The following is a 21593-nucleotide window of genomic DNA, read 5'->3' as shown; positions in this document are numbered from 1 at the left end:
CATCAATCCAAATGCAAAACCGTCCAGACTCCCAGCTGAGAACCAAGACCCAAAAATATGTGCATAATCTGCAGCAATAGCTTCCTTTTGTGTCTGCATGAAGAATGGGCCACATTTTTCTGCCATTTCTGAAAAGCAGAGCTGCTCATAATTAAGTCCATGTCTGTTACTGAAAGCTGGACATTCTCCACTAAAAGGCTTAGCAGGATGAAAAGACTTTTCTTGAGAATTGTTGCACTTACATACAATATGAAATTATTGTTTAGGTCATGTATACCTGAAGAATTTGAGAAAAAAAAGACTTGTGTATGTGTACTTGTGTATGTATGTGTTGGTTGGCAGGTGGGTGGATTTTCTGTAATCTGTAAAGCAACAAGATCATTAGGAGAGTGCACTGTACAGTGAGTATGCACATGAGGGTGCACACATGAACCCACTTGGCTATGCTTTGATTCTCTGCTCAGTGACAGAGAATTTTAATGTGACGTCTTAGCCATATGTCTCACATACATGTAAGAATTCCACTGGGATTCGTTCCAGCATCCTCTGCTAGAACAATTTTGTAAATGCTCATAATGATGAGCTGTGTGCTTTTCTTTTCCGTTATGTATTTTGTGTCTTGTCTCATCCCAACCCCAATAGACCTATGAAGCTGGGCGTGAATATATAGTCTGCGGTATGTTCTTGAATTTGATGATTATAAATCAATCGCTACTGTAGCATCCCATGATAAACAAAACGCTTCAAATGCCACAAGATTCTCAGAAGTACAAGGTCATTCACGAGTTGAATACACTACTCTCCTATTCTACTTCGAAACTGCATCACTGTTACATGGCAGTCTCATGATGTCAGTTCAGTCGGCAGCAGTGTTGGCTCACATGCAGAATAATTAGACTCGTTAACAAACTTGAATCAGATGATTCAGTTACATACAGGAGAAAAGTGCACTCAGAATAACACAGAACTAATCACATGGCATCCCGATCACGTGGCACAATAAAGGATTTTTTTGACATCAGAAGTCTTTGATGAATGGGTCCAATGGCTACAAACTATATACTTCATACATTGCTCTAAGCCCTATGCATGCATTTGCACAGCAGTATAAATTAGTCCTAAACTGAACTTTTTATCCTTATATCCTTATATAATTAATCACTGCAATCACTGGTTCCTAGAGGCATTAAGAGATTTCCTGACTCTAATGCACTAGATTGAAACCCATCAGTTAATTACTGGATTTAATAGACATACGAAAGCTGGGAAATCACCTATCTGAGCTGGACTCTGTCCCTTTAGGGCTCCCCTGCTTTAATGCTTTTTATGAAAGCAGTGCGGTCATGGTAACGTAATGATATGATAATTGATGGAGGCCCCGCTCTTCTCAGTCATGCTCGCTTTCTTTTTCTGTCCTACATTCGCACAATGCCTGCACACACATATACACAATCAGCAAGGCGCTTGTGGTACTATGTATCCATGCAATAGGGCCCCTAACTGAAAAGCAGCTCCATAAATTAGCCCCCATTCAGCAGCTTAACTGCTTACATAGCCATCTACTGATTCACACATTTCTGCTCACACTGCATGCAGTGTATGTGTGTGTGTGTGTGTGTGTGAGAGAGAGAAAGACAGAAGTGACGCACTAAAAGCACTGGCTGATAACTTCATTTTAGCATTCTTAGTGACTGTAATTGAATTCAGAATTCCTCTTGGATAGAGAGAGGTAGTTTTTCTTGCTTCTAAACTTTTTGGAACTTTATTTAGAGCTTAACTCTATTTACTGCTGTAGGAGTGTATAAAAGAACAAATTTCTCTAGTCCATGCAATCCTAACCTGATGGGCTATAATATACAGTAAATGGCCTTGATTTGGAGGAAGTGGGCTGATTTCCGGTTTCCCGTGGTCACAAAATGCTGATGGGACAAATCCCAGAATGCACCTGGTGTCCTGTGAAAGAGGGATTTACTGTCAACCACCGGGCCTGCCTAGCAAGAAAACACTCGCACATACACAGACACACACCTTTGTGTGTGTATGCGGGTGGTGTCCAAAGGACGCGGTGAGAGAATGCCCTCTTGTAGAGGTCGTGTGTAATGGAGGTGGCAGGACTTGGGACTGTGGGATCACCCTTCATAGTCTTTTCTTCAGATATGGTACCACTGTAATCCTAAAGTACATACACAGTGGGAGCTCACCAAAGGCCGTTGCTATTAACTAAACAAATACCTAAATAGGCCTATATCCTGATTTCTGCAAGAAGGAAAGACCTTTCAACATCAAAGAACAGACATGAGAAATTAAACACACAGGAAACTCTCTCACTCTATCACCACCTCTGTAAACACCCAACATACGCGGCACTGTGGGAGTAGAAGCCACTTCCATGCAGTCACTTGGACAGGAAGTCTGGGAAACGTCAGTATGGCTACTTTGTCCAGTGCAGAAGAGTCTGACCGCTTCTTCTGAGTGAGGCCAAACACACATAGTACTGGTAGTTATTATTAGTAGCTAATAACACAGAGCACTTAGGGAGTTGCACTTTGTAGGATTCTTTGACAAGGTTTTCAACACAGCAAATATAATGAATGATTCTTAGACAGGCTGAACACTGCAAGTCTTGACGGCGTAACAGTAACCTCGGTTTGCTAAAGGCTTACAACCTTTTACCTTATATTTATGAAATATGGACCCATATTACGTCCATATCAATTTTTGCACACTAGCTACTGCACATTTTTTGTACGGCGGCATACACTGAACCTTGACGTCCATTACATGATATAATATGGTGTGAATGCATTTACAGTTAAACCCTTAATGTACAGAGCAAGAGATAGAGAGAGAGACACAGGCAGAATAAAAAAGATATAGAGAGAGCGAGTGTGAGAAATGTACAGAGCGAGAGAAGGAGAGAGAATATATGATGTCCCTGCAGGCCAGAGAGGCATGTAAAAGATCACAGATATGTTAGAGCCATATGTTTCACATTAGGCTTGTTTTCTCTATAAACCTTTCTTGATGACAGTGGCATGCAATGTCTCCCCTGGCATGTGGCCTACACGTGAGCCTCCCAGTCACAGGGGAACATCACATCATCACCACCACTGGCACACTGCAAAGGTAAGGCTTATAGAACCTCCCTAAGCATACATTTTATATTTTACATTGACATGTTTTTAAATAGTCTGCCTATGTTAGTAGTAATCCACTCCTGCTTTATGCTGTTTAGAGAACTATTCAACAAATCATTTAAAATTAGAGATGTGAAATGGTGTCTAGAATACATTAACTATTTTGTTTTTCAGCACACTGCATGCCATTATTGAATTTGAAGCCAAATTCAGTCTCAGGCATTAGGCAGTGTATGCATAACCATCCCATGTAATAACTTTCGGGACGTCTGGTTCCGATCAACACTGCTTGGTTCACATCAAACCGGAATTTATTACACAGATATTCTAAAAGCATAGGTTGAAACTCTCCCTTTATGATTATCTTCTAAAAACAGTTAAATCTTACACTATAAGGGCTTGTACACGGACTTGTACATCGACTCCTCATTCCCATAATAACAGAATACTAATTTCAAATAGTTACTAATAATCAAATAATAAGCTTGCAGTTTAAATGATAATATAGCAAATTCCTTGTACTGATGCATTTGCATACATACCACTGCTACAGATGTAAAGCTACAATGCTTTCCGACTTGTCAGCAAATATGATGTCGTTTTTAATCTATTATGTAATACTTCTCAATATAACTCATTAGGTAATTCTGACCTTTTGCAGCCAGGGTTTGACTAATTTCCTTGTGTTCAACACACTCACTCTGCATCCCGCTTGAGTCATACAGTAGCCTCCCTCTCTTTCCCGGTCGCTCTAATCAGTAAGCTCAATCTGAAACATCTAAGAACAATAGGAGGAAGGAAGGAAGCCTGGAAGCACCTACAATGTTAGATGTGAAGAAGTCAAATGCAAGTGTTCAGGCATTCACTCTACACATGCTCTTGTGCACATATACACATGCACAGAGAGGAAATCTGGAGTCAACTTTTTACTCCCCTCTGCTTCTCTGTATGTGAATGTGTGCACGCACTTGTGTGTGAACAGTAAGGGCAATTATGATACCACAGGGATCTACAGTTTGGGCACCCTTGTTTAAATTGCATGCTTTGTTGATTGTCTAAAACCAAATATGGATTTTTTTAACTAATGTGTCATAACACATTAGATATGAAGTTTGTGGTTTTTTTATACTTGAATATGTTAAATTATGCAAATAAACTGTGCAGAAGTGTAGATGATTTGTGGACTTCAGTTTAACTAAATAAGACCACATACTGTTAGTCTCATTAAAAATCTTAAAAATGTAATTATTTTCTGCTTTTATTTTTTTATTCCCCTCACGCCACTTAAAAACAGCAGTGGTCCTGTACACCACAACCATGAAATAAATAAAGAACAAATAGAAATGAATTTGAATAAAATATGACAACAGCCTTCACTGCTGGGTTCAAAGGGTCTAATACTTGGTCAACCGTTTAGCTTTTTTGATTTTGGTAGTAGTTACTAACAAGTAAACTTAACTAAGTTTCTGACGGAATTCAGGTTGGCAAAATTGGTGAGCTCAGTTCAATTAAATTTGTTCATTTCCTGGTCCATTTCACAGCCATCTTTGATGTGTTTGGGGTCATTGTACTGTTGGAATGCTGTTTCTTTGTCCATGTGGTCAGCTGCAAAGCTTCAAGGTGTCAGTTCTGGAGCAGAGGGTTAGTTCTTGTATAGCAGCCTCTCAAGTCCATGGCCATTTGAATCTGAGTAAACTCATTGAAGACTGCAGACAGTGTCACTGGTGTTCCAGTAGCATGGTGTTCATGACCGGCCTGTGCCTGTCTTTGGTTATTCCTGACCAAACCGATTTCGTTTCAGCTGAGGGTAACCGTTTGTGCCTTCTCTCAGACCTCTCAGGCAAAGCGGCCACACCTTCCAAAAATGTGTAATTGCGTACAATAGTTTGAACAAATGATCTTGGAATGATCTTGACAATGCTGACATGTGTAAATCTATGTTCAATCGTCTCATACCTGCACTGTATGTTGGTAAATCCACTGAGTGCTGTTAAACAAACCTTTTTTATGTGAGCAGTGAAAAGCTGCTAGAAGGAGTCAAAGTTGAAATTCAAGCTTGTCCACCAAATTCTTGGTTTTTAAATGACGTATCTGGTCAAATATATTTATTTCCATGATAAGTGTAAGTAAACTTGTAAGCTGACCACGACTGTAAAGTTTCCTTTCAGAGATATAAAGAAGGGGGGATTAAAAGAGTACTTTATAAAATAATATCTAATAGAATTTTATATAAAATATTGCCATTAAAATATTGTGATAAGCTTATAGCTTCATATTATTGTGTGTGCAAGATTATGTGTGCATATAGTGTCCAATATAAACAGTACAGAAATGTAGGTACACCTACTTTCTCTCTGTTTCTGGAGTGGACACTTCACTGCTGAAGCCCAGTGACTCCTGTGGACAGAAACAGTACTGCAGTTAGTAAAAACAGTAACAGAACCAGTCTATGCACTGATCAACATATCTTGGCAAGTGGCTGTGTTTGTGTGTCTACACAACAACAGTGTCATTATATCTGTCAATCCTCAATCTAGTGTGTGCAAGTAGACTCAAAGAGCTGAAAAGCTTGACATTAATGTCTGGGTTCTTGTATAGTAAACCAGAGTGTGCACAGCCTGCTGAAGCTGTACTAAAGTGAGGTGGCTGTGCTGGGAAACAACAGCAGATGCACACACCTGGATCTCTGAGCGAAGCTGGAGAGAAGTGGAGCTCGAGTCTGCTTTCTCCTGCAACACACACACCAAAAGAGGTTAGACATCCAGACATTCATTAACATACATCTACACATAAACAAAACCACACCCTCACACGTGTGCAACCCACACCATCGGATGGTAAAATGATGCAGCAAATCCTGACAGACCTGTGGAGTCGTGTGACAGATTTGAAAGTTTTGATGATGTCAAACCATGTTGCACCAATGAAGCAACTTTACTGGTACAACAACATAACTGCACCTGCCTACAAGTCCATCTGGCTTCAAATCCTGGGATGCCAAGAGAATTAAAGTTGAGAAGAAAAAAAAGAGAACACTGAAAGAGGTTCGGCAGGATTTCTCCATACGCCTTGATATTTTGCAGATTACAAAAAGCCCACTGAATGATAAATGAACTGCCTAAATAAGGACCATACCTGAACTGGTTCTCAATAAAGTTATTTGACAAAATTAAAGAACAAAAAACAAACAAACAATAAAGTAAAGTTTGGACTAGAGTTTAACTCTGTTCATGCTGAGGGTCTGCACGTGTGCACATTCCCTGCAGACTGTTGTTTAGTCTCATGTGCTCTGCTTCAATAAATTCCACAGATGTGCTGCATTCTCATTCTCTGTCATTACGGCCATTGCAACAGTCTCGCTTGTTTATTCTGTGCCCACTATAAACTATACTGCAGGACTTAAGAGGGACATCAGCTCGTCTTTGGATAATGACTTCAGCCTTATTCTGGGATCACACTTCAGCTGCCAAAGCAGAGATCTCTCAATCTACGACAAATGACGCAGACAGAGGCAGTGCTGTTACACTGGACAGTGCAACAAACATGACCATTTAGATGTGTTACAGAAGGGAAAGGATAAACTAAGTTCATCAGCCTTCCAAAAGCAGAACTATAAAAATATAGCTAGTATCCTTTATCCAAGATTAGAAAACAGACATTTATCAATTAGAATGAAACAGGTTTTGTTACTGTGCCTTTTAGACTGATCAATGTATATCATTGTGCTTAACTGTGGTTTTTGTTAGAATCACAGGTTTAGCAGATTTTAGTTTCCATGTATTGATGGTACGAACTGAAGGACAAATGGCATAGTTTGAAGCTATAACAAGGTTTATGAATTTCATTTCTATAAATTAAGGAAAATACATTTTTAATCCAGCAGTGCTTCTACTACTGAGACAAATATCATCATCAGTCCTCCTTCTGACTACATGGCAAACACTTCAGCAAATCACATGCTATTGCCTCTTCCACAATCTTAATCCAGAGCCGAAAGCAGCTGGACAAGAGAGATCAACTGATGCGCAGTCATAGAACTTCAGATGCATGACTGCACACATAAGACTAAACACACATAGTCCAAGTGCTTTAGTGGTACACCATGTACCACAAACACCAACGATATCAGGGTTATGAACATATCTGAGTCACAACAGTTCAATGACTGTCAATCACATCAAGTGCAGATACTCTGTGGGCACAGCAAATGGGAATTGTGGGGGGAAGGCATATTGCGCAGTAAGAAACTCATATGTCCACCTCAATCAGCTTCCAAATTAAGGCTGAGCAAAATGGCAATACTTTATCATCATGGTGACAAAGAAACTACTAAACACAGTTGTGTTTTGATAGATTTGATGCATTGACGTGTTGCAGGTGAAACACTGAACAAAAAAATTCAAGTTACTGGTAATGTGCAACATACAGGAGTAACTATTTTCACTTTGTGATAATTTGCAATTATAGTTTAATACTATAAACTGTCTATATTCTCATTATATAAAGAGCAACCACTATATTGTTTGTGTGACAGTGACGCTATGCTTTTACATTCCATTTACATTCTGCTTTGACAGGTAGGATCTTTTTTTTTAATACATTACAATACATTTTATTTATTTATGTATTTATTAATCTTTCTTTAAAATGTACTCATTGAACATTAGTATTTCATAATACTGCTCTTCTAGTTTTACCCCATTTTTCTACCCAATTTGGAAGGCCAATTACCTAATCCCCGTTCGTGTGAGAAGACACTAGAGGAATGAAGAGAATGAAGCCCATCTCTCCTCCAACACAAGTGAAGCCAGTCACCGCCTCTTTTCCAACAGCATCACTAGTTAGCCAGCGCATTCTGAGAAAAGCTCAGCTCCGGTACAGCAGCTAACAGATGCCTGTGCTGACCAACATCACACTTCAAGTGATGTGAGGGGAAGTGTCATCAACCCAGCCCAAATCTGCTCTCTCGGACACAGGCTGCTGATGGCGAGTGGCATGACCCGGGATTCGAACCAGCAATCGTAGTGGCACGTTGTCTTGACTGACAGTTTGTTTTTAACAAGCTAGAAATAACAGAAATAAATTGACATGCATTTGCTATTGTTGGTGATATCTGTAAGACCACCAGCATACTGTTACATTACAGTTACATTAACTGCTCAACTACACTCATATTGGTCATATATTGCATTTATTTTCTCTATTTAATATCTGCGTGTTCAATTTCTCCCTTAATTACATGTTTGATACTTTGCACTTCGGCTTGTACTTTCTCAATGACAAAGTTACATCTAATCTAAAACTGTAAACAGAATTCACCTTATCTGTATCTTAAGGCTGTGAAGTTTGATTGGCAGAAGACTTGGATGACTCTCCAAACCTCAAACAACTGTTCTAAGCTCCATATAAGAGAAAGACTAACTCGATAAAGAGGACGGCTGCCAGTGACCTTTCTGAGACAGTGGCACAGATTAGTTCTGTTTAAACAGCAGACACTAACAAACTCCACCTGGATATAATCATCTGCTGACTTGGGGCTACAGTGTGTGTGTGTGTGTGTGTGTGTGTGGACACGGTGAATTCATGTGTGTTACCGCTGGCCTCAGAAATTCAGGACGGCACTCTGGAAAATTTCGGTCTAGACCCTCAGTTATCTCAGCAGTTAGCATCAAACCCTAGTTCCAGCAAGCAAAGCATTTTCCTCAAAGAAAAAGAGAATTTTTAAGTCACAATGTGTGGGTGTGTGTGTGTGTGTGTGCGCACACATGCATGTTTTGTCTCTCCGCCACTCCGTTCATCTGCTTTAGCTCTCAGCGGGTTTGTTGGTATAGTCCGGAAGCTTCTGTGCAGTAAATCAGAATCTGTGCTGTAAACTTGTTGCTTTCCTGGACAAAATGTCCATAAGGGGAATTTTACACACACACACACACACACACACACACACACACACACACACACACACACACACACACACACACACACAGAGGCCTTCGTCTTTCCTGCATGGCCCACAAAACCCACACAAACACAGATTCAGGTTCTGTATTCCACTGAGACTCTGCTAGGTCAGCGACAACATCAGCGGCCACCTGGCACAACCACACACAAACAAACACACCATAGAGGGCTGCCTATACACACACCTCTGCACACAGTGTCATCCAAAACATACATTCACCCAGAAACAGAGTGCACAAAGATGTTCTGTCCGTTTCTGCACCCACTGACTCAGATGTAATACTGAGGCAGGCTGATATCAGCATCCTCAGTATAACTTCAATGAACATCCACAATAACTGACACTGAATACCTGCTCAGTCAGAACACACTTAGAATTAGGGATGCTCCGACTGTTGTTTCCACTTCCCAGCCTAATTTCTATAAAGCATTGCATTCTCATGGGAAATAGGAAGTCCTTTTGTCCATGTCTGTTGCTCTATAACGTGTGTATGGTTTTGCGCAGAGGAGAAGTAGGTATGAAGCAGGGCCACTGAAGTAAAGGATTTTTACTGAAGTGCTGCTGATGCTGATTGCTTATGCATGACTGGCTTTGGCTGCTTCTCACTGAAGACCTTTAGCCTAATGAACATCACACTGCAACCAGTGTACATGGCACAACGCACACACACAAATACACACTCCAAACACAAACTGACAGTTTAACAGGAGGACAGAAGAACAGTTTTCTGAGAAGTCATCTAGCTCACAAGGCCTCAGGGGACTGGCGAAAGTGAAAAGACGAAAAGAACGGTGCCTTTTTAAAGGCCATAAAAAAAGTGCTCGGAGAGAGAAATTTAAAAATATGAACTTTTCCTCTCTCATTAAAATTATAAATACTTTGCAGGCCTTCCATAGCCAAACTAGTAAAAAGACAACGACAACACAAATGCACAAGCAAAACTCATGAAAGATGGCATGACCAAATGCGGACAGCAATTTTCTTTCCGCCTTATCTAAAGAGACAATAAGACAGAAAAAGGGAGAAAAAAAAACAGTGGTGGAATGAACGGATAGGTAGTAGGGGTGTAACAATGCATCAACACCTTGTAAAACTGCAATGCAAAAATGGGGCAATATGTACTGTTGATATGTGACCAGGAATTGAAACTCCTTCAAATTTGTAAAAATACAGATTTGAACCTAGGACTGCAAATTGAACCTAATGGTAGGTAGTCATTACACTCCTAATATGTAGTAAACACACACATACACACAGACAGACGGTGTCCGTCTGAATAAACAGGCTTTGGAGCAGCTGCAGTGTGCTGTAGGTGGATGTGGTTGTGGTAAACTGATGGAGACTCTAGGCTTCAGAAGGCCGAGTCAGCAGAGACCACAGGTGGGTGAGCAGGAAGGCCAGGAAGAGCCAGACTTACCTGAGCATCCAGTACACATGACTAATCATTACGTTCCACACAAACACAGGTCAGGCTGGTCTGTACTGCCACTCCAAAAGCGTCACTGCCAAAACAACTCCCAGCGCATGGACACGTCAACCCACACACACTGCCTAATGTCCTTGTCCTCGGAGTCACATTTTCCCTTTGCAGCGACCTTACTTACATGCTTCATATCATAACTTTCACTTCTCCATGCATTTCACTGAAACTATCAAGAAGTAGAAAAAGATTTCCTGTAAAAAGATAAAATTTTATTAAAATCTAAAATATAATATAATTGAATTCGATTCTAAAACATAATATAATTTCTCCGAAATGGCAACCCTACAGAAGGCGGCCCAGATCATTTTATCATGTGAGTCTACAACATTCTCCTCCACAACCTAACCTAGTATCAAACAGGAATGAACTCAAGCTGATATGCCCCAGGACACAACACAACAACATAACATGCCTGAACCTGAACTACAGGGACAGGGGCACAGGAGGGAGGGGGGGGGGGTGTGAAAGAAAGCAAGAAAAACAGCAATAAGGCAGAGCATGACAAAAGAGTACTTCCCAAGAAGAAAACTAAAACTCTTACGAGCCACTCCTAAACTCATTAAACATTTGCAGACAAAGCCGTCAGTGACTCGTATAAAATACATCACACTCATAACATGGATACAAGCAAACCGAGTGGAGTGAGATTTAGAGGCAGTGAGTTGATTGGATGGAGCAGAAGTGAGCTAGCTACGGCAGGAGGAGTGAAGACTGCCTGAGGTATTGGCCTGTAATGGCTTGGGTGGTGCACTGTGACCGGAGGCAGCTGGCATGGCTCGTTGCTGCATGTCTGCATGCGGAGTAGATCTGATGCTAGAGTCAGAGAGAGACAGATCTATGTTAGAGAGATGCTAGAGACAGATCACATGAGGGATAAAGTAAATCTCCATCTGTCACAAATACAATGTCTGATTTAAAGGGCATATGAGGGGATAATGTCTGATTTCAGGGGTCCAAGTGGAGCCAATGTTGGACGTAAAGGGCTTGAGTGGAGACAGTGATGACAGTGTGTCTGATTCAATGTATAAATGAAAGGGTCCATGTGGGAACAATGTCTGATTTATGTAATGTGGGGATGATGGCTGATTAAAATGTGGGGACACTGTTTGATTTGATTTAAAGATCCAATGGAGGGGCAATGCCTGATCTGAAAGACCAATATGGGGATAATGTCTGGTTTATACACTGTGGGGACAACGTGTGGATGATGTCTGATTAATCTTCTCTAAAGTCTGTGCCACTGCTAACTGATTTACACAATCCTCCATTCCATAGCACAAATCTAAAGATGCCTACAATCAAACCTAAAAAAGGTATACTGGCAATACCATGACAACATTGGTCATTGTCAACCATGACCTACATTTTACTCTCTGTGGCCACAATCACGAAGGGTAGGTATGACGGCAATAAGGAATACAAAGATTTATCATGCCGCTAGTCTGCACAGTAAACACAGTTTACTGATAGTGATTTCAGTGGCATTGTGCTGATGTGGGCTGTATCTGGACACGGTTGTGCAAGGCACACATGACTTCATCTCCCATTTGCTTAGTGGTTGATGCCGCAGGCGGCCCACCAGCTTAGGCTGAATGTGCCTAGTGATGGAGAGATTAGAGAGAGCAGAGCTACATGAATGATGGAGAGAGGAGAGAGCGTAGAGCTATATGAATGGAGATTGATAGAAAGAGAGATAGGCAAAGAGTTGGGGGGAGAGAGGTGGGTTCCGTGCGGTGGGCTACTTTGTTGTCTGAGCATGATGAGGATTAACTATACAGCACATTCTAGTCACAGGATGTTTTCTTAAGGCCTTTATCATCACACAGTGCTTAGACCAACGAGCCGAGAGTGAGGAGGAAAGAGAAAAAGAGAGATACAAAACGGGAGGAGAGAGAGAGAGACAGACAGAAAAAAAGGGTTTCTCATTAGAAGAATGAGTTGAATCATGTGTACTTCATTAAGAGTATGCTCGGGTTCATTGTGCTGTGTCCTTTCTGGGTTGAAGTGGGGAAAAACCTGCTGTACAGTGTGTGAGGAATCGAAAATAGACGAAATTCCGATCTAGATTCGCGTGTCTGGGGCATCTGAGAAAGGCTCGTGTTGGCGGTAATAGAAAGCACTGCAGAGAGAAGTGAAAGCAAACCAGCACTGTGAACTTCTCCTTTAAAAGTTAAAAGGAGCACATGCAATGAGGGAATTCCAGTGGTGAGCATTTGCCCTGCTCTGTACACAGACCCCACAGTGTAGACTGTGTGAGTGTTTTATGTTCTGTTCAGCTAAAGACTGAATGCACTTCATCTCTCCTGCCACGATCACAATGGCATTCACTGTTGTGTGCGGTTATAGTGGACAACCTTTCACCCTCACTCTCTCGGACTGCGTGTCCAGCTCCTAAGGCCGGCCTGGGGTCGCATGCCTAAAGGACAGGGGTTAGCTGCCTGCCTACTTGCATTGGAATGAAGAGAGGAGGGGAGAGCAGAAAGAGAGAGGAAAAAGAAGAGATAAGGAGAGTTGAGAAGAGAAAAGAGTAGAAGAGTTGAGAGGGGAGGAGAAAAGAGGAGAGGAGAGATGAGGAGGGTTGAAAGAGGAGAGAAGAAGAGAACAGATGAGGAAATATGAGAAGAGGAGAGAAGAGATGAGAAGATGGGAGAAGAGGAAAGGAGAAAATAGAAGACAGGGGGTGAGGAGAGGAGATAGGAGAAGAAACGAAGAAATAGGACCAAACCTTGTCTGAGCAACAAAAAAAAAAAAAAAAAAAAGAGATGCAGAAAGGTCACGTCTCTGAGGAGAGGCAGAAATATCAGCCCATTAGGCTGGCATTTAAACAGCCAATCAGCATGGACATAATCACCTGCTACTGGCCCTGAGGGAGTTCAGCGTACGTCTGGCCGGCAGCCACCTGCTTCAAGACACAATGTGCCTTTCCTTCTGCCCTTCTCACCTTTTACTTATCCACAGTGGAGGCAAAAAGAGCAAGGTGCCGTGCCAGATGCTGACAGCCAACAGGGCCTCAAAAATAGAAACAGTTTAAGTGTGGATCGCTTATTGATTTGATGAACATATCAATGCACACAGCATCCTAAGAACAAAGATAAAAAGCTAATGTGCAAGGAAAAAGACAAATCTTACATCGGGCAAAATCTGGATGAATGAAGCCCTGCAGTATTGCTATGCAAGTGTGCATGGAAAGGGAGGGAGAAGAAAGAGAGGAAGAGGGAGCTAGCCTTCCTGCTGTTCTAACTCATCTAGCAGCCCTCTCCAGCTGCGCAGCGCACTAATGTTCCCAGTAAATCCCCATCATTTGATCCAAACTGCCCTAGTCTCCATTAGCCAAGTCTCTCCCTAGTCTGTGGCAAGTCCAGCTTAGCACTTCCTCTCTCTTCAGCATGGCACAAAACCAAAGACGCTAAAGACACAGATGACCTACTTCACTGTCAACCCCAGATTATACTTCCTCTGTCACCAGAAGGCTGGTTTTCCGGACACAAAGTAAAGCAGTAGAAGTAAGCTTTAAGTCTAGGACTAAGCTAGGCCTGAAAAATGAAATCTGAGAGTGTACACTCTATGCAGTCTTTTCAGACTGTTTTACCATGATCAGTTGATGGGCTGATAAATCAATAACAGTGGGAAAAACCCAAACCTACACAGTGCTCAACACAAACCTCATGGCAGGTTTTCAGGCTCGTCTTTACGCTTCATTCCTTTGGTCTCGGTGGACTGCCATATTAAGTTTCCACTATTAACTGGGAAACCCTTTTTAAAGGAGTCAGCATGGATAATAAAAGTGCTACAGAAAAATGAATCAATGCTCACTGAAGAGACACTGCCAATAGTGCGGTGAAAAACAGCTTCTTAATTCAAGCTGTCTGCATCCTAACCGCTGAACTATTTCACATGAGAGGTATCATGCCCGTCAAATGTTTGTGCACCCAAAGCTTTTCAGTATGCTTCATTTGTTGGTTTGAGATAACTTAACATATTAAAAGCTGTTTACCAGAAATAATACCATACCCCATACCAGTTGGCTAAAGCTGTTTTTCAATAGCAAGAAAGATAATTGAATGAACTAATTACTTAGCAGAGTGCTTGAGTTGGAGCAAGGACAGATTATGTGCTCACCTCTTCTTTTAATAAGTGAGTTCAGTCACTCAGGAGCATCAACGCACAATGCCATCCAGTAGATAGATGTGTATAAAGCCCTGCAGTACTGGGCTGTGGAGCAGTGGACTCCTCCAAGGTGCTGGAGTTCCAGTAATCACCTCTGGGATAAGTTTTGAGTGGCTTTTTTAAACTCTAAAAATCTCACTAATGCTCTCATGGCTGTATGCCATCAAATCATTACAGCAGTGTTCCAAAATGTGGTGTAAGGCCTTAGTGGATGAGTACAGTTTGTTAAAAAAACTCGCAACGTTGGAGCCGCAAGTGTCTACAAACCTTTAATCTGGTTACCTGGACAAGGATTAAGCCTAGTCCCAGACTACACCTAATTCTTATGAAGGACTTTGGAAAACTTGGGCTACAAAAAAACAAAAACAAAACAAACAACAACAACAACAACTAACTAAATAAATAAATAAATAAAACTGTGACCTTGTGTTATGAATGCTTAGCCAACACGGCCTGCCCTCCCCAGGGTCAGACACCACAGCTGACAGGAGCATTAGAATGTTTTCTTTCTCTCAATTCATGTTTTTTTTCTTTGCTTCTTTTAGAGGGGAAAAAAAAAATCCACTGGCCAGGCTATGCCAGCTCCAGCTGCATGTTTTAATAGGACCGCCCGTTCCTTAGCAACCTCTGGGGTGGCCCACTAGCCTACATCCCCGGGATGGAGGCTGAGAACACAGGCGCTTTGAGTGCGAGAAGCCACGGCTGCCGTCTTCAAAAACACAAAGTAAACAAAAACAAACCCAGCTAGCGGCCTTTTTTACTTGCAGAGAGAAACCCTACAGACAATCCAAACACAGAGAGAACGAGAGAGCTAGAAAGTGAGAGAGAGGAGAGAGAGAGAGAGAGAGAGAGAGAGAGAGAGAGAGAGAGAGAGATTTGCTGACAAGTGCCTTTATTTTTGAATGTTCTTGGACAGTTCTTGAAATGTGATGTGATCATAGGTCTGCAGAGGCCATTTTGTTAAAAAAAAAAAAAGAAGTGTATTTGAACTAAACTGAAGGAAAAATGTTGTGGTTTCCTGTCATTTCCATATCCAAGGAGCATGGATCCACGGCCGAGTTGGCCAAGTTTGGTTTTATGGTCAAAGCTGCAATTAAGATACCAGGCAGCCAGGTTAAGCGGCACTAATAAATTTAGCATTCTTCATCATCAGAAAAGAGGAAAATCTTGAGTATTGCTTGTGTATTTAGGTCAGTTGGACAGCTCTGCTGGATAGAAAGAAAAACCTAGTTGACCTAGTTGGTACGAGTGAGTATGACTGCCATGCTGTACTAGGCACGATCTCAGACTATTCACAGCAGGACTGAATGATCGCCTTTTTGCCAGATTAATTCTGACGAAACGTTACAAAACCTGTTGCAACAGGGCACTAGTCTTCCAAAACAACGGTTAAGTGGTGTGTTTTTGACTGTGTTAATGGTTTCCAGACAAACCCTCCAACTTTATAAGCTTTCATGTGGAGCTTCCCAGGTCTATTAAGTGTTGATGCACTGAGTGTCTATAAAGAGAACCACCATCTGTTCATTCATATTTCTTTATTATTACTTATACGCTCCGGTATGCTACGTGAATGTGCAGTGGGAAAGGAAGCATTTACATACAAATATATATACACACTTTAATATAATAGTGGGAGGGACAATATAATATATATTATGAGTAAATGAACTCACCATTTCTAGCTCTTGAGAAACTCTGCGCTTACGTAGCTCCTCCATGCGCTCGCTGACGTCACTGAAGCATGTATTGTAGTATTCTGAGTACTCCTGGGCCAGATCATCTATATTACCCAAAGAACCATCCTGTTCACACACAAAGAGAGGGAGAGACAAAGTTGATTAGGCTACAATATGGACCACCATTAAAGGTCACGGAACAATGAACTGTGGAAAAAGGACACCAAAACCTAATAGGACATAGAAAACCTTTTATTTTTGGGGCAGGGCAGACAAAACAGTACTGGGCAAGTCAGCGACCAATCTTTATTTAGGTGATTGCATATACCAATGGTGCATTAAAACATGACGCATGCAGTTTGAGGTGCCCTTTTGTTTCCAGACAACTGTGCTACCTGTTGGTTAACACATGCACAGCCATGTGCATTCATACAAACTCTACTAAAGCTCTGCTACTGATACACAATTTTAATTAGGCTCCCAACAACGGTGCCAGCCAACATGTAAGAGCAAAGAACAGTACGATAAACACACAAACACACCCTCAAATTAAAACACTACTCAGAAGCACGGTCAGTGACTGTGCACGTTCTTCTCATTGCGTCTTTCTCCAGCTCAGAACAAGTGATTTACGTGCTTGTCCGTTCCTGGGGTGACCCTGCCACTGTTTATGCATTTGACACTTAAGTTTGTATGTTTGTTTAGCGCCGTTATAATTAACTCATTGTAATTAAGCTGAAAGCTGTTTTTTGTGTCCTGACCAGGGGCAGTCTCTTATTGACACAGAGAGATTCAGCCTCAAATTCAAAAGCAGACATGCACACATCCACACTGAGCAGCACAATGACCACTTCTGACAGCTATCTGGGTGTGCGAGTTGAACTGAGCGTGTGACCCTCACTCTGGTGCTGCCTGCCTATGACCTCAGCAAGCAGACGTGTGATTTTGAGTGCGTGTGTCAATGACAAGCTGTGTGGGTGTCTCTTGCTCTCCAGTGCCGTTAAAAATCACGCCAAAATGACCTCAGTGGCCTGACAGTAAGAAAACGCAGGAAAAGGAGGAGCTGCCGTCTAATGAAACAGCAACTCAGTGAGGTGAGCGTAAGTTCTCTAGAAAATTATTATTAACCCTCAAAAGATGCAGCTGGGGGGGGGGGGGGTTAAATATAAACTGTAGCCCATATCAGTATCTGCAGATGTAAAGCCACGGCTGTCATTCAAGAAAAGAAAAGAGAGAAGCCCTTTCCCTGGGCTGGCCTCGAACCCCTGCACATTCCAGATGGCCTTTAAAGTCCTGAGCACTGAAAAGTCAAACAGAAATGCCTTCTTCCTGCCCGGCAATGGCTTTGCCAAACACACACATCCTGTCATTGTGTGTATGGGCCAGCGGTAGGAAACTGAGGGCCTCACACCCCCAATCACAAAGAGAATGTTCTGAACCCCTTAAAGATATACAGCTTGGAGACGGCTGGTGAGGCGTGGATATGAATCTGAACTTGGATATTGGATATGGGTGGGATGCTCTTTTACATTACACTCTTAAAACCAGAGGGTCTTTAAGGGTTATTCAGTAATGGAAGTGGTTCTATATATAACCATGACAATTGGTCAAATGGTTCTTCATACAACAGGAATTCATTGTAGGCGTCTTGATGGCCCAGGGTGATAATAAATGGGCTGACTATCTCTTAAATAGGGCTTAGTACGTGGTGGATTAAGTAATGTGACAAATACTACTACTATAGAACTCACTGGTCACTCCCTCTACTGAAGCCCGAAGCCTTGGTGTAGTGATGGATGATCAGTTATCGTTCTCAAGTCATGTTGCAAACGTAACTCGGTCCTGCAGATTCCTCCTGTACAACACCCGGAGAATTCGACCCTTCCTCTCTAGAGAGGCCACCCAGGTGCTTGTTCAGTCTCTCGTCACTTCCAGACTTGACTACTGCAACTCTCTTCTGGCTGGTCTCCCTCTGCGCACCATCAGGCCCCTGCAACTCATCCAGAATGCAGCGGCACTGGTCATCTTCAATGTCCCAAAATTTAGCCATGTCACTCCACTGCTGCGTTCTCTCCACTGGCTTCCTGTAGCTGCCCGCATCAGATTTAAAACACTGACGCTGGCCTACAAAGCCAAGAATGGACCAGCCCCTCCGTATCTGATGGCAATGGTCAAAAGCCGATCCGCACCAAGAGCCCTTCGAGCTTCAAGTTCGGCTCGGCTTGACCCGCCATCCCTCAAAATCCGCGGAAGACAAGCGTCCAGGCTTTTTTCTGTCCTGGCACCAAAGTGGTGGAACGAGCTGCCCCTGGGTGTCCGAACAGCAGAGTCGCTCTCTGTCTTCAAACGCAGACTGAAGACCCACCTCTTCAGAGAGTACTTGGACGAATAGTTCTATGGTCGCCTTATTGTATTGTGTTTAGCAATGTCTAAGCTTAGAGGTATCTTTTGAATTATTAGCCTATTCTAACTAGCGAAGGTTTTCTTGGGTAAATAGCAAAGCACTTTGTAAGTCGCTCTGGATAATAGCGTCTGCTAAATGCCGTAAATGTAAATGTAAATACTAGCTAGATAAAAGGCCATGTGCCCAAACCGGGCCTTCCGTGACACCTTTCAAGCCTATTCTTGATGCTGCTGCTGCTTTGCTTTAAAACAACTGTGCGCTCTGTATAATTCTGGAAACATGCAGAGACTTTTTAATCAACACACGAGTGTTTAGTTTTGAGGTTCAAACGTTTGAAATGACAGGGCTGAAGGCTACATTTTGGTTTACATAAGGCTAACTATGCATCACGTGCCTTTGAATGAAATGAAAAAGAACGACTTTTACAACTTCAACAGTCAAAACTACACTAATATAAAGCAGAACACATAACAGACACCCTCCATCATTTCCGAGCTTTTATGCAACAGGCGGAAGCACTGATGAAGCTGAATAAATGAATAAAATAAACACTGAATGTGAAGCTCTGGTGAGGTGTCAAAAGTTGACCTAATCACAATTCATTTGCTTCCCAGTCTACAGAGGATACTTATCCCATTCTGAATCCCGTTCTCCGGTTCTCCCAACACATCGCTTCAGATTATTGACATTCCCAGCGGAACACTCCTTGCACAGAGAAATTCCAAGAGCTGCATTCCGATCTGCTGGCGTGTGGATGCTGATTGGCTTGGGGACTCACCAAGTATTCAGCAAAAACATGATACCAATGCTGCAGAAATTCCTCTTGCTCGAAAAGTAATCATCGACCAGTTTGGCACATAAGCCCTCCATCAATTACTGTCCAAGAAATAAACAAACGAGATGGGAAGTTCTTGGATCTTCTTAGAATCACAGCAGAGCGCTAGCGTGGTAACCGGAAAAGAAAAATAATAATAATATTATGTTGGAGAGAATCCCTCCCTTTACCTTCTTTCCTAATTCCTGATAACTGCTATTATAAAGACTTGACGAAGCTGGACGTCTGGCATATCTGAAGAATGCCAGCCTTGTGCCATATGACGAGCTGACACTCTTTAGACCTGTGATGTTGCAACGCTTTCTAGTGCTACATAACTAGCTGGGCTGGAGAATCTGTGTAATTACTGGGCAGTGGCCAGGCGAGGCAAGAGAATGGCAGGACAGTAAAGGAAGAGTCAGATCTGCCCAACCTCCCATTTAAAGCTAAATCTGGAATCCTAACTCTATATTGAGGAATACAGGAGAGAGTAAGTGAGCGAGATCTATAAAACAAGAAGTGCACCGACAGACAGCAGACGGGATGTTGCCGTTACAGAGGGAGGGACAGACTGTCCGTTTATGGACCATTGACACATCCTTACAGAGCAATAACAACAACAACAACAACAACAAGGCCTGGTCATTCACTGCAGCACATGTCTCCCACTATATCATTATAGTAGCAGTGAGTGTATGTGTTGATCAACCCTTTTGAACTGCAGATCTGACTTACGGTTAGCCTGTATGCGTTGATATGTATGAATGAGTATGGCAAAAGCATAACGAAGACTTGAAGAGCAGGCACTCATCTTGTTTGGGCAGTGTGATTCACTGTGTAAACACACACACACACACACACACACACACACACACACACACACACAGAGCACCACCCTCACTTAAGAGCACAAGAATACAAACACACAGCCAACCTCTCTCACTGCACTGCACTGCAAGTGTCGAAAGTGTTATTTAGTGGGAGCCGTAGAGGAAGAACGTCTGAGTCCTTGTAGAACAATGTTAGTGAGGGTACTCCAAACAACCCCTTGCAAAATGAGGCCTGTGGATGAAGTAAAAGCTGCATTAAAGGAATGCTCAAGAACTGTTCTAAGTGTTCCAAGGTAAGCTTTTTGCCAAGGAGCAAACAGACAAATCAATGATCAACTCTTCCTTCCTTCAGCAGTGGTGATTTTATGACTACACTAATAGAAAGACAAGGCCATTGTAATTGGAGTTAATGAGCAAAAAAAGCTACTTACTAAAGAGGCCCTTTAGTTTGTTCCATTTTCAGCTAAGGTTAATTTATTGAAGAGTTAAAGGGCAACAAGATTTAGTTACTGCACATGAAAGAGACAAGCAAGCATATTGCTGCCCCTAGGCTTCTAGTGGCACCTGTGATGAGTAATGTAAGGTAATTTTCTCAATATGCCTGGTCATGCCCAGTGGCATTGCATGGCCAATTGGTGAACTACACAGGTCAACATTCAGTCTGTTTGCTCGCACTATAGAAGCTTGCAAAGTACTTTTAAAATGTACTGAAAAGTAACATTTAAACATTTAAGAGGACAGAGCAGCTCATACCAATCTAGTTGAGCCCTCTCTCAAAACGCAAAACGCTTACTCATGGCCCACACCCTCCCACAAGACAGACCTGGATCCAAAAGTTGTGTAACAACATAAAGGGAACGCATCGTTTTGTTATTCCCCCTTAATGAGCTCATTTTATTCCCAAGGGCGGGTTGTTTCTTGACGTGGAGGAGGAGTGAGGAGCTAGAAAGGCTTGTGTTGGACTGTCCCAGCATTTATGAGAATGAAGCTAGATTAAAGATTAGTGCAGTTTGCGCAATCCTGCCACTGTGGCCTGACAACTGAGAGAGCTGGCCAGCCAGCTGAAGTTTGAGGACAAATCTGCAGGAAAGCATGAAAGCTACAGCATGTGGAATTTCATTTG

At 42.2% G+C, this 21593-nt stretch overlaps 1 protein-coding gene across 7 annotated transcripts in view; it reads right to left on the bottom strand.

Moving 5' to 3' along the window:
* The window catches only part of sash1a (SAM and SH3 domain containing 1a), a 292885-nt gene that overhangs the window by 26509 nt on the left and 244783 nt on the right, over positions 1-21593 (bottom strand). For 6 of the 7 annotated variants that reach the window (XM_072679097.1, XM_072679105.1, XM_072679134.1 and 3 more), the window contains exons 2-4: positions 16420-16548; positions 5816-5866; positions 5485-5534 (exon numbers count right to left, since the gene is read on the bottom strand). In XM_072679097.1, coding sequence (XP_072535198.1) covers positions 5485-5534; positions 5816-5866; positions 16420-16548 — 230 coding nt within the window. Of the gene's footprint in view, positions 1-5484; positions 5535-5815; positions 5867-16419; positions 16549-18173; positions 18222-21593 lie in introns of those variants that run through there. The other variant, XM_072679141.1, reaches the window with a different exon arrangement.

This window comes from Salminus brasiliensis, chromosome 1 (genome assembly GCF_030463535.1).
Source record: "Salminus brasiliensis chromosome 1, fSalBra1.hap2, whole genome shotgun sequence".
Taxonomy (NCBI): Eukaryota; Metazoa; Chordata; class Actinopteri; order Characiformes; family Bryconidae; genus Salminus; species Salminus brasiliensis.
The sequence above is the reverse complement of the archived record's forward strand: the minus strand, read 5'-3'. Positions and strand labels throughout refer to the sequence as shown.